Raw genomic sequence first — 13517 nt, forward strand, 5'->3', positions numbered from 1 at the left:
TGGGGCTAAGACTTTCATTTAATTCCAAGGATAGGAAAAAAGAACCTCTGAAGAATGGCGGGGCAGAAAGTCCAAAGTGCATAGCGAGAAGCAGAAAAGGGAGAGAGCCTGGGAAATAAGGAGACCAGGGTTCTGACAGTCCTTCCCAGCGGGAAGCAGACTGAAAAGTGGCCCACAGTCAAAACATCCAACAACCAGTGGCAGGGACACCACCCCCAACCTGTGTGCTCACTGCTCCTCACTCACAGGGGTGTCCGTGTCAGATCAGCACCAACCACGCTGGGCGGGCAGGCTCTGTGTCCACCCCCACCCACAAATACTGTGGCCTGAACAGGACCAGACTTCCCTGAATGACTGGGAAGTCAGAAGACCCGAGGTGGCCGATATGAAGGGTGGATGAGGTGAAGGCTGGCCATGTTCATGGGTCTCCCGGGATCCTGGGCAAAGTCACCAAGGAAGGGGCCATGGAAACTAATCCACGAGAGTCCACAGAAGTCCTGGTCCATGTGGGGTACCACTGAGCCCTGACCAGGATGACCACAAGTTATACCCTCCATCAGCAGATATCAATGGATGACCAGGCAAGCCTGTCTTCAAGTTTACTGGTCAAAGAATGGTTCAGACAGAGGGTAACAGAGGCACCTGGACCCCAAGACTTGCTTCTCCTTGAACAGTTTATTTTCCATGTCCCTTACTGCTAGCTGCCACTTTGGTGAAGTTTGGGGAAGGCAGGCAGATGCTTAACATGGGGCCGTTGCCTGTCAACCCAGGGCTTGGGTAGTTACGTCAGGAGGTTCTTCAGTTACGGAGGCAGACGATGACTTCATGTGCAGTCCACTTTCTTCCCCACCCAGCAAGAATGGGGCTTCGCCAAACGCTCCCGACACTTGCAGGAACATAAAGAAGAAAGATTCTCTGCATATCCAAGCCTCCTGGAGCCCAGATGGGGCTAGAAAACACCTGGTTTCCAAGGGAAGCTCTCCCAAGCACCTCCTGGTATCCAACTGCTGCACGGTGGCTCTGATTGCCCAGGTCTGCAGAGGCACCTTTCTCCTATGGCTTGACATCTCTGTGCCATTTCTAACATTTAGTTCCCCGAACCAAATAACCATTCTGAAGTAATCAAGTTTAGATTTCACACGTGATCATTAATCCTTTCTTAAATCAGTTATATTTTAATTATTATCTCCCTAGCATCTATCTTCCATAACTATTATTTAATTGAAATTGATACGCCACCTATTTCCAAGACAATTGAAATTAACTTTCTAACACGATGCTATTTAAGATAGATCAACCTGAGGATGGCCATTAATTTACTACGCTTTCTTGGGAATTGGGTGAAGTATCAATCAATCAATCATCAATCAATGAAGAAATAAAAGTTTCCAGGTAGTTAAGAGAAACAAGGAAGCTTTTTGTATTAGAGGATGACCCACACATTATGATGTGAATAAATCAATAAATAAGTAATAAATAAGGCAATACTGTGTGGATTACCCAGTGATCTAAGCATCTTAATTAGCATGGTCTCCTGTCTTAAGGTCTTATAAAGTGTGCTTCTCCGAGAATCTATGATCTTGGGCTGAGGATCAAAAGAAAGATCAATGATCATGGTAAACCACCCCTCAAATGCTTAACAGAAAACTTTAGACATCCTACAACAATTTGTTCATCCAACAATCACTGGGTTCCAAGGACTGGGTAGAGTTGCTCCATCCTTCTGCTGAGGGCTGTGGCAAGGCATTCCTTAGGGAACACACTCTGATTGTGGTTCAGTATGTCTGACAGATGCCTGCAATTGTTTTCTTTTTAGTATCTGGAGTCTGTTCTTGAACTGGGACTTTTAACAGAGCCTCATCTACTAGGCTAAGCACAGAAATCATTGCATATTCCATTTTGCAGTTTTGATTGGCTGTAATTCACTGAACTTTTGAAGAAGAATAAAGACTGAATACAGTTTAGGTCAACAATACTTTACTCATAAGAAGAAACCTTCTGGAAGGTTCTAAATGCAGAAAGTATCTGGTTGGTAAAGTGCAAATAAATCATTGGAATCACCTGAACTTTATTCTTCACTAACGTATGTGATTCCTCTTGTACTCCTTCCCAACTCCTTTATACTCTAATTTTTCCCATAAAATACTACTGATGGAGGATAAAGAAAGCAATGGACATGTTTCTATACCATCAACAAATACAGAGGATTCACAAAACCCTGTATCTTATATCTGTAAATTTTTGTCTCAAATGGACATAATTGTATTAAATATCGGTAAAGTTAAAGACTAAATACAATTTCATCATTTTATCTCTATGTTCGAAAAGCAAACACACCACTGTAGTGTATGCATAATTGCAAACTGTGTATCTTAGGGACAGGTATTTAGCTCTCTAATGAAACCTGGTATAAGCCAATACTGTGCAACCTCCAAGTCTGAATCTATTTTCTGTAGTTTAATCCAGATATTTTAATAATAATATCCTTAAAATCTCTTTTCTTTCTTCTTCTTCCTTTTTTAAAATGATAACCCTCTATTTTTTGGCTCCTTGAAAGAATACATTCAGAAGTAAGGAGCAGCCCTCCCGCAGCGGAGGAGACAAACCTTTTTTCATGTATTAGTTATTAGACTGTAATGCAATAATGAGTGTCTAGGTTTAAGATTGCCTTTTTATTCCTTTGGCCTGCTGAGCATGAAAATGTCTTCAGCGTTTCTCAGTAACATTGTAAATATAGCCTGTCTAGATAGAGTTGGCCCATGAACTGTATCTGGCTATATGGAGGTTATTTAATCTAAGGCAATTGCCCACATGAACCCAGCAACCTCCCCTGACCACTGTCCCGGGTACCACCTTGTAGTGAAGGATGGGAAGAGAAGAGTGTATTTCCGATGTCTCATGCAAGAGAGAGAGAGTAGGCTCTTTCTTCTTCAGGCAGGTTCAATTGATTCTTCATTGAAAATATTCTTTGATTACTGGGACAGTATTTTCTTTATTTAGCTAGCTCTATATGAAAATTTAGTGATTACATATCTATGTGCTCAGAACTCAGACATTCTATTTTTAAAGCCCAGCGTTTAGAGATCTATATTGATACAGATTATCAGGCTTTTATTATAATTAATGACAAAATAAGTCTGAGTGCTAGTCATCGGTTAAACTGCATCACTAAAAAGATGGCCTTTTATGTAACCATCCCCATTCCCAAAATATTGTTTGGCCATGGGAGCTTGCTATTGTAGGGAATAGTGTAATACTCAGCTAATGGGGCTGAGAAGGACGGGAGGAAGGACAGGAGGGTCCCTGGTGCAGAGGCTGACCCCCGCTGGGGAAGTGGGCAGAGAGTGTAAAGGACACCCCTGGGAAGGGCTGGTGTAAGAGTCCAGAAATGGGTCAGGGTCTGGTTGGCGGGGACCTTAGAACCTCCCAGGAGGAGCCTAACTCAGGAGGCACAGACATAGAGGGCGAGCAGGGTGGCTGCAAACAGGAGCTGCAGGATGAGGGAGAGGAGCAGGGAGATGAGGGAAAAGGCTGGGTGACGTGGTGGAGGGCCAGCCTGGGCTCTAATTCAGCTGTCACAGAGGGCTTTAGAGCAAGGTGACAATGTCAAGTTCTGCTTCCGATTTGCCGTTTTTACTGGACACTTTATTTTACCGTTATTTCTTCAGGATCTCACCTCATGTGTGCCATTACCCTTTCCTCTATTAGTCAAGTAGAATTGGTAGCAATATGTGTCCAATATTTCAAGAAAATATGGCCATTCAGGATTTGAAAACATGAGATTTTTAGATACTGGAAGCCATGGTTGGAGTTCTATTTGGAAAGGCCATGCCTAATTATTTAGGTAGGAAGATATTCGTAGGTACTGTGTGCGGCAACATTCAGCATGCTGGTAAAGACACCCCAAATGGACAGGGGTTTGCTTTTTAAATCTATCATTTCAGAGCAATATTTTATGAATTTCTGATAGAAAACATTCAGTCCATGGACTCTGGGCCATAGCATTTGAAATTAAATTCAGAAATATACTTCTTTTGTCGAAATACTAGCAGGAACAAACACAATCCAGCAATGCAGGCAAGCCTGACCTTAGCTGTGTCCTTCACCTCTGAATTCCGGCATCCACTTTCGGCACTAGTGGCCACATGGGGAGCTGACAAATTTGATCCTCCCTCCCCTGCCTCCTCTCTGTCAAGCTCAGCGTGGCTAAGCCTTCAGAGTGATGAGGTTCTAGGTGACACTTTATAAATCCTGCGCGTCTTCATCGATGGTGCCTGCAATTGCTTTCCCATGATGCGTTACCGGGCACCAGCAGTGCCAAATGCCATTTTCTCCTAATAAAAACCAACCCAGTTGGTACTCTCTCCAGATAATCGTTTTTACTGGACACTTTATTTTACCGTTATTTCTTTAGGATCTCACCTCAAGTGTGCCATTACCCTTTCCTCTATTATTCAAGTGGAACTGGTAGCAATATGTGTCCAATATTTCAAGAAAATATGGCCATTTAGGATTTAAAAGCACGAGATTTTTAGATATAGTGGAAGACAATGCTTAAAAACTATCAATAGCAAATATATAAATGAAACCTCAGCACCTGGAAACATTCTGTATTATCACTGTCTGATTAGAGCAATCTTCTATCATCATTGGTTAACTGTACTCTTTTTAAGAGAACTGGGTTACCTTTTGTCTTCCTTCATTCATGCATGCATTCATCCATACATCTTTTTAAGCACTGGCTGTGTGTTTTGAAAATTTCAGGTAATAGGAGCATAATAGTAAACAAAAGAAACTTAATGTCCTGCCCTGACTGAACTGAACTTCCAGTGAAGGAAGATGGATGACTTTTCTACAGAAATGAGATTTCTGCATCTGCTAAATTGATATGGCAGCATTGATGTGTGTTCTTTCTTGCTTTCTACCAAGGGAAACAAGACTTGTCAATAAATACTTAGAAAAAGTTTAACACATTTTTTCAGCACAGATCAATTTCCATCACTTACACTTCTGTCTTACTTGGGTATATGTGATTTTTTTTCTCCATGATTTAAAAAAAAGTGATCAAAATATAACCCTTTACCCAGCAGAGTAGTATGAACATGTTTGAAATATCCTTAGAATAAATGGCCAGGCTTTCTTACTTTGAAGATAAATTCACTGAAGCTCAGGGATCTTACATGACTTCTCCAAGGACATACAGTCTACTCCAGAAATGGAGCCAAATCCAGTGCTTTACAGAAGTTATTATCAGAGCACTATCAGTTACTAAAGCACAGCATGAATAATACTAGAAGGAAACATAATCTAATTTTAAATTCAGACATAATATCATGAATCAAACATTGTGGCATGGTTTAAGGTCATAAGCTAAGTTGCCTGAATTGAGTAAAGGAAAGAGAACTGGACAAAAATACCTACCCACTATGTCATAGCTGGGTTTTTCAAAGAGGCCATATCTTGTTTCTTAAAGAACATTACTTTTTCAACTTCAGGATACTCCTAATTAACTACCTTAGAGATACTTAAAATCCTGGGTATCTGAACTACATACATGTTTAAGCTTCTAAATAACCCCCTTTTCTGGTACCTCTCCTGAGAAAACCCGAAGCACAGCTGAATACCTCGTGTCTCAGCTCTCATCGAAGATTGTAGACAAGCTGGAAACTGATGAGTCATTAACCTGGTCCTAGAACTTGGGAGCTCCTGGAGGAACATGTCAGTGCATCTTGAAACCTTTATGGTGAAAATCTTCTCATTGTCAGTGATTTCTGTAGGGTGTGTTCTAAAATGCCAGCACTATCTTCTCATGTACGAAGGACCCACAATCCCACAAGCCCCCTGAAGTCAGACTCTGAAGATGATTCTATGAAAAAATACTGTTTTGTCACTGTAGAAATAGTTCATAACATAAGTCAAGCAAGTAGGGTCTTTTGAAGACGTATGACATCGTTTGGACGTGAAAGAAGAATTGGTATTTGGGAACTGGACTGGATGAATACTGATGTTACATTTGGCAGCTTTATCTTGACAATTGGGAAACTGAACTGCAACAGAGCTCATGAATGAACTGAAAGAGTTAATTGGACTTCTAGGAGCCATAGCTGGCTTTGGTTGGGCGGATTTTTTATTCTTAGACTGTAGTTCAATAAAAATGTAAATGTTATCTGGGTACACAAAACATACTTCACGGTGATAATGAATGTGTTGACATACTGTTCAAACTTTATTATATAAATTTTAGTAATGTATTTGCCAGAGAGAAAAATGAACACACAGGGAAATACTCTGTGCTCAGCTCTCCAGTATGCATGGGGGGTTGGCACTCAGCAGCTTTGGTCCTTGGTGCAATTTGTTGGCTTGACTTTATTTAATCAGGGCTGTGGACGTTGGGAGGAACATGACAGCATCCGTATTGACTGAGCTAATCTAGCTGGATTTGAAATAGGAACTAGGAGAGGGTTATTTTTAAAGCAAAGCCCATTAATGCATAAACCTGTCCTACAGCATGATTACTTAAATTTATAATCGATGAGGTGTGTCATAGTGTTTGAGAAGTCTGTGAAAGATCACCAAGTTAGGAGGGTACAGGTGGCTTGGGGCCCCAGAGGGAGCCTTGTCCTTAGGTGGGCATCTTCCAGAAATCGGCTTGTGTGCAGGTGGAGGTCTGCATGCTGTGAGTGCAGCCTCTAGCAGCACTGGCTGTCTAATTTACAGACCATTGGCAAAAGGGAAACGCAGAGGCCTTTGTTCAAAAGTTATTAAGAATTTCAGGGTATTGGTAGCAGAACCTTTCACTCAGTGCTCCCGAGTCACACACTAGAACATCTGCCTAGCCTGGTGGGTTATGAGGATGGAAGGCTGCCCTCTAGTGTTGCAGGGGAAACAATTCTCTAATGCTCACTTCCTTTTCTTTCTCTCTTTCTCCTTCCTTCCCTCCCTCCTTCCTTTCCTTCCTTCCTCCTTCCCTCCCTCCCTCCAGCCCAGTGAGAGCTTCCACAATTGTTTTCTTTGTGTAATTTGTCACAGACAAATTGACACGGGCTACATTTACAGGAGAACCCTGTGCTCCCCATGCCTTACCCTTGCTTAGTAGCCCTGCTCCCCAAAGGCACAGACATGAACAAGAGGACTCCTTGGGGTCCTTTAGTGACACTGGTCTATATTTCACACTGCCGGCTTGGCACCGAAGGCATTTTTTATTGTACCACGTGCTGCTTAGGGTTATGATTTTGCCCTTCTTTTTCTTCCCTCCTTTGAAAATAGAAACTTTCGTGAACTTTTTAAAAGGTATACTTGGTCCTGTTAATTCCAAAGCACTGACAGAATAACAATGATCATCATAGTATTTCACGTTGTTTTGTATTACACATAAAACATTGACGGAGGCTCCCATAAAATAAGCACCTATTTGTATCCCTTTAATTACTTTTTTCTGTCTAATTGCTCTGGCTAGAGTTTCAAGGACTATGTTGAATAGACGTGGTGAAAGAGGACATCCCTGTCTTGTTCCAGTTTTTAGAGGGAATGCTTCCAGTTTTCTCCATTTAGAATGATGCTGGCCTTGGGTTTAGCATAGATAGCTTTTATAATGTTGTGGTATGTTTCTACTATCCATAGTTTTTCCAGTGTTTTGAAAATGAAAGGCTGCTATGTTTTATCAAATGCTTTCTCTGCATCAATTGATATAATCATATGATTCTTACTTGTAAGTCTATTGATGTGATGAATTATATTTATTGATTTCCATATGGTGAACCAAATTTGGATCCCTGGAATGAACCTCACTTGATCATGGTGCATTATTTTTTAAAAAAATATGTTTTTGTATGGATTTGTCAGAATTTTATTGAGAATTTTTGCATCAATGTTGATCAAGGATATTGGTCTGAAATTTTCTTTCCTTGATGTATCTCTGCCTTGTTTTGGTATCAGGATGATACGAGCTTTATAGAATGAGTTAGGAAGGTTCCTTGCTCTTCTATTTCATGGAATAATTTGAGTAGTATTGGTATTAATTCTTCTTTGTAGGTCTTGTAGAACTCAGCTGTAAATAAGCACCTAAGCCAAACTGAAAAATCTAACAAAAACTGAGAGAAGCCTGACATAGCCTTTATTTTTGCATTAAGTTTTCTAAGACTTTTGTCTGTGATGATGCAATTTAAATTGTATCAGGGAGGGAAGGAAGGGGAGGAATGTTCAGTTTGGTTCCTGTTTTGCTTTGTACAGTCCAACTTCTCAAAAGACATTGGGAACTGCTTCAAGGGTTTCCAGAGTCACTCCCTCAAAACATCTGGCACATGGTAGGCACAAGATAAATATTTGTTGAATGAATGACTGAGGGAATGCCTGTTAAACATCCTCATAAGGATTGAGTGCAGAGTCTCCACGATGAGCCACCTAATTACATTCACCATCATATTTTAACAAAATCTGAAAGTCTTATAATCATTCCCTCTACCAAATATGGAGAACATGTATATGGTAGAATCACTGGATATTAAAAAAATACTCCACTGCAACACCAGAGAAAAGGAGAAAGGAAGTCTCTGTTCATGTTTCCCTCCCAAGCCTTGCAACTCTTTCCCCTTATATCTAAATTACAGATTATTTTTCCTTCTTGTGTGGGTGAAGGCAGACATTTATCAATATGAGCACTGAGGAAGCAAGAGTCGAGAGTAGATGAGTAATCCTACTTTGCTAGCACAGGAAAGGGCTGGAAATGCTCAACTCTGTCCAACCCAGAAAGACCTGCACAGGGCATGGGCCAGAGAGAATCCAAACAACAGAAACTGGCCAGCTGCCCACTCAACCGTGTTTCCTTCGAGGGATCGAACTCTGGATATTTATAAGCTCGATTCATCAGTACTGCCTGCCATTGAAGCTTTCTCTCAGAATCTCCAAAACCCTAAAATGTAGGTGGTACAGTAATCACATCCCCAGGTCCAAAGGAAAGCACTGAGTCTAATGAGATGGTTTGGCCATGGGTGGTGCATTGGGGGCATGCGATTTAATTACTGGGATGATGGTCAAGAGTTATCAGAGGGGAGCTCAGGCATGGCAAGATGGCAGCAGACCCATCAGAAAAGAGTTTTCTTCTGTTTCTAGGGCTGAAGGACCAACAGTGATAGATGGGCCTTGGGACTACCAGAAGACATTAGGGGAACCCCTTCCATTTACTTCCTCCTCCCACTTCCTCTCAACATGCAGGTCCTGGCAAGAGAGACTTTGGTGATGCAACACATCCTTCCCAGGACCTTGTGTCCTGGACCCCCAGCCTACTACTCTCACCCCTGCCCTCTGTCGATGGTCTGGGGAGGTCTCTCTAAGATCTGTAGAGGTTGACACAGATGTGCCATCCTTGAACCTTTAACCATCTGCACCCAGAAGGTGTTAACTTGCTAAAAATAAAATCCCGGTAAGTCTCCATGTCTGAGTCTCCATGCATGATGTGGGTACCCTACTCATGGGTCACAGGGCTGCTCAGCTTACATACCTCTTCCTGCCAGGGCAACAGGATGGTCTGGGCCCGCAGCAGTGCGGTTGGAGAAGATCACCAGGTCCTAGTGAAGTTCTGAGTTCTGTCTAGTGAAAGACAAAAGAATGACCCACTGGCGATAGGAGAGGGCAGGCCCACTGTGCCTTGGATCCTTTAGAAAAATTCTGGGGAGAAGGTGGGGAGAAGGTGGGAGAAGGTGAGATGGCAACACTCCAACAGGAGGAAACTTCAAAATGTGTAGTCTTCTTTAGAGGTCAGGAATGAGATCTCGGGTCTCCAGGCAAGGGTCAAAGACTTGGAGTCTCAGGAGTGTGGGGTCTTGCAGACACCTGCAGGGGTGCAGACCCATGGGGGGGCACCTCCCCAGCCCAATACCTCAATATGGAGTGCAGAGAGGAAATCCCTGAGCCCATGACACTGCTGCCTAAGAGCCCTGTCATGCTCCCTGGCCAGGCAGAAGGGGCTCTGCAAGGAGGGTACCCCAAAGACCTCCTATACTCCAAATCGTGGTTTCTGTGCACCTCCAAATCGTAATTAAAGCTTTGAAGAGAAGGGTTTCCAAGTGATGGTGCCAACCTGAGCCTGGCAGGGACTGTGCGTTTCCCTTCTTGCTCACGTGTTTGGGAGTTCTCTGTTAAGGGCGCAAGTCACAACCAAGAAGACCCCTGCCCTCTGAGGCTAGGGAGAGGACAGGAACTTGAGAGTCAAATGCTGATGGTAAGGAGAGGACATCTCACTTACTGCGGGGAGGATGAGAGACCCCTTCTTGCTCTCCAGAGTGTGAAAAGGAGGAAGTCCCCCGCTGTCCGCTGAGGGGCTGCTAAATGATGGGCGGCCTCTGTGCTCTGAGACAGTGGAGAGGTTACGAGAGCAACCCCATAATTCAGCCCACTAAGAGGTGGGGGAACTGGAGCTTGGCAATGTGGGTCCCCGCTGCCCTTTGAGATAGTGGAGAGGAAGTTGGAACCACCGCAGTAATCTCTGCCGGGTGGGAGGTTGGGGTACAGAGGGTGCCCCTCCCCACACCGTTGTGCTCTGAGTTAGTGGAGAGGAGGCTGGAGCCGCACTCCGCCCAAGCTGTTCTGTTATAGGAGAGAGAAGGGCGGACGACCTTGTGGCAGAGTGTGGGAGGGCAGAAGGAGAGGGCGACCTGGGGCGGGGGGCAGCGGTGCCCCCTCCCCCGCCGGACGCCAGCCCCTAGCCTCCGCCCGCGCGCAGCCTGGCCGTCGGGGGGCGGTGGTGGGTGCGGGCCGGCGCCGCCTCTGCGCGGAGGCCGGCTGCGCCGCGCCGGGTGGGGAGAGGCGGGCCGAGGGGCCCCTGTCGCACCCGCCCCCTCCCGCGCGGTGGCGGCGGCGGCGCCTGGAGCTGCCCTGAGGCCGCCGCCCGGCCCCCGCCCGCGCGTCAGCGCGCCCAGCCTGGGGCGCCGAGCTCCGCCTGCGCCGGAGGCCCCTGCGCGCAGCTCCGGGTGCCGGCAGCGGCCGGCCGAGGCGGCGCGGGGGTGGGACGCGGGCGGCCGAGGCTAGAGGCGCTGCCCCGGCCGGGCGCGCACGGCGGGCGCCCAGCGAGCCGCCCCGATGTGGCAGGAGGCGATGCGGCGCCGCCGCTACCTGCGGGACCGCGCCGAGGCGGCGGCGGCGGCGGCGGCGGGCGGCGGCGAGGGGCTGCAGCGGTCCCGGGACTGGCTGTACGAGTCCTACTACTGCATGAGCCAGCAGCACCCGCTGATCGTCTTCCTGCTGCTCATCGTCATGGGCGCCTGCCTCGCCCTGCTGGCTGTCTTCTTCGCGCTCGGGCTGGTGAGTGGCCTCCCCGCTGCTTTGGCCCCGCGCGTTCCCGGTCCCCAGGAAGGACCTAGCCCGCGACCACGTCCCGCCGGGGTCTGCGCTTGGGGCTGCTGGCTGCTCCGCCTGCCGGCCCGTAGCCGGCCTGGTTGGAGCAGGGTTGCGGGCAGGGAAAAGTTTCCTTGGAAGGCTTTCTTTGCCCAAAATAAAGTTGACAGGGTGTTCGCCAGGTGGACGGGCAGAGCGTGTGGATTTTACCTCTCTGCGCACCCGCTGGCAAACTCCTCTGCGCTCTGCTCCCCGGCCGCTGCCCGCAACATCCGCTCAATAGGTCTCCACAGAATCAGCCCTCGGGCTTCTCGGAGCGTCCGCTCTTGCCTCCATTCCAGTCCACTGACAGCCCCTGAGCTGGGGTTTCAGTTAGGTCTGGGCATTTTTCACCTTTTTCAAAAGCCTGCCTTGGGAAAGTAGCTAGCTAATGGCAAGAGAAATGCAAAAAGATATGACAAGATACGATTGCACACCTTTGCCTTTAAATCTGTTTCTGTTTAGCCCAGAGACAGAAAGTGATGGAGTGTTGAGAGGTTGCACATTTCACATCTTAGGAGACGTCAATGAAGCAGCATTTCAGACGGACCCTCGATTTTTTTTTTTTTTAAATTTCTGGAGGGGTAGTCAACGTATCTACAGTTTCGTGCAGGTTATTAAAGTCCATTTCATCACTAGGAGCATAATGCAGCTCAACAGCTAATGCCAATTTTGCCAGTTTTTATTTTTCAACAGAAATCCTTGGCACACTCCCTTAAACAGTGAGAGGAAATCTGTAGATGGCGGTAACTTCCTGTTACTGATCTCTCCTGAGTGTGTGGTTCAAAGTTTTGCACTGCCCATGGTATGCGTGTGCAGATTGTGTGCAAGCCTTCGATTATTCAGGATTTTTTTTTTGATTCATGGTTGTGCTGGTAATGCCTCCACTGAATGATAAATTTTGATCTTAGAGTGCAAATATATGCTCATATTTATTTACCTCCAGGAGCAAAGAAGTGGATCTTGCTTATATTTGACTAAATGCTCAAAATAGCTGTCTCTGGTATTTGATAATTTGTTTTGGGTATCCTAAGCCAGATGGTGCTCACATATTATGCATGGGAAGAATGTTACCATCATGTTTTTTTAAAAAAAAAATAATTTCTTCTTTCTATATACTACTCAATGGTTGCTGTATTCATAGTGAGTTCCAGAGATAAGGAGAGCAAATCCAGTGTAGGAGGCTATGACGTCACAGGTCACAAAGTGGTCCTTGTATGTAATGTAACTGCTTCCTGTAGTCTTACTGTGGCTAGAGAGACGCCCCTCACCCTCACATGGAACCAGCCTTGAATATCCTGGAAGAGCATCTCTGTCACTCTTTACTGCTTTTAGGATAAAAAGGACTTGGAGAGAGATTTCTGTCCAGTCTCATTGGGCAAGCAGTCTCTAAAGACATGCTCTTTTTGTTCCTCTACTTGCAGGGAAGAAAACATGAACGACTTTTCCTTTGGAAATCTATTCTGCCAGGGCATTTGTGCTTGCGATTCTCCTGAGCCTGTAATTCTAACTGTTCTGGCTTGTTCTTTTCTAAATGGAAAGAAGGAGCAGCAGGTGATGGCCTATTTATAGTGCCATTAATACAGTTAGACAAGTGTGAAGTTCATGTTCACTGTGCACATTACTTTGTTTTCTATGATAGAACACTTTAATTCTTAAACCCCATTGATATAGATGTTCTTGGATGGGTCAGTCAGATATTTAGTGAAGTGGGGTTTGAAGCACCTTTCTCTGAACTGTCTTTGTTCTTCATATTTGTGTTTCTTTAAAAACTTCCTTTATATTCTGTTTGGCTTGGCACAAATGTGGCATAGTATCCTTTTAAAACTTTATCCACGGCCTCTTTATTATTCTTTGATAGCCATCATTTCCACTCCTTCTTTGCTGAATCACTTGAAGCACAGAGTGGGCATTCCCCATGGCATGTCTGTCACCCAGGGGGATGGACAGTGGAATGGAACCTGCTTTCTGCTATACCGGTCCACGGTCTCATACCTACTGTGTGAATCCTTAGCAGTGATGAGCTGTGTGGAAATGTTCCCATAGAGGGTGACTGGATTGACTGGATGTGGTAGGCTCTTTTCAGAAGGAGTCGTGGCTGCAGGGCCGTTTGAAATGGGCAGTGTCTGGGAGACATAGGTGCTGTCTTA

The 13517-nt window shown here is 45.3% G+C and overlaps 1 protein-coding gene across 2 annotated transcripts in view; it reads left to right on the forward strand.

Moving 5' to 3' along the window:
• Window positions 1-11058: 11058 nt before the first annotated feature.
• Window positions 11059-13517, forward strand: part of Adcy2 (adenylate cyclase 2) — a 375018-nt gene continuing 372559 nt past the window's right edge. For both annotated transcript variants that reach the window (XM_026397066.2, XM_077799966.1), the window contains exon 1: window positions 11059-11295. In XM_026397066.2, the coding sequence (XP_026252851.1) occupies window positions 11074-11295 (222 nt within the window). In that variant the 5' untranslated portion in view covers window positions 11059-11073. The remainder of the gene's footprint in view (window positions 11296-13517) is intronic.

Source organism: Urocitellus parryii, chromosome 1 (assembly GCF_045843805.1).
Source record: "Urocitellus parryii isolate mUroPar1 chromosome 1, mUroPar1.hap1, whole genome shotgun sequence".
Lineage (NCBI taxonomy): Eukaryota > Metazoa > Chordata > Mammalia > Rodentia > Sciuridae > Urocitellus > Urocitellus parryii.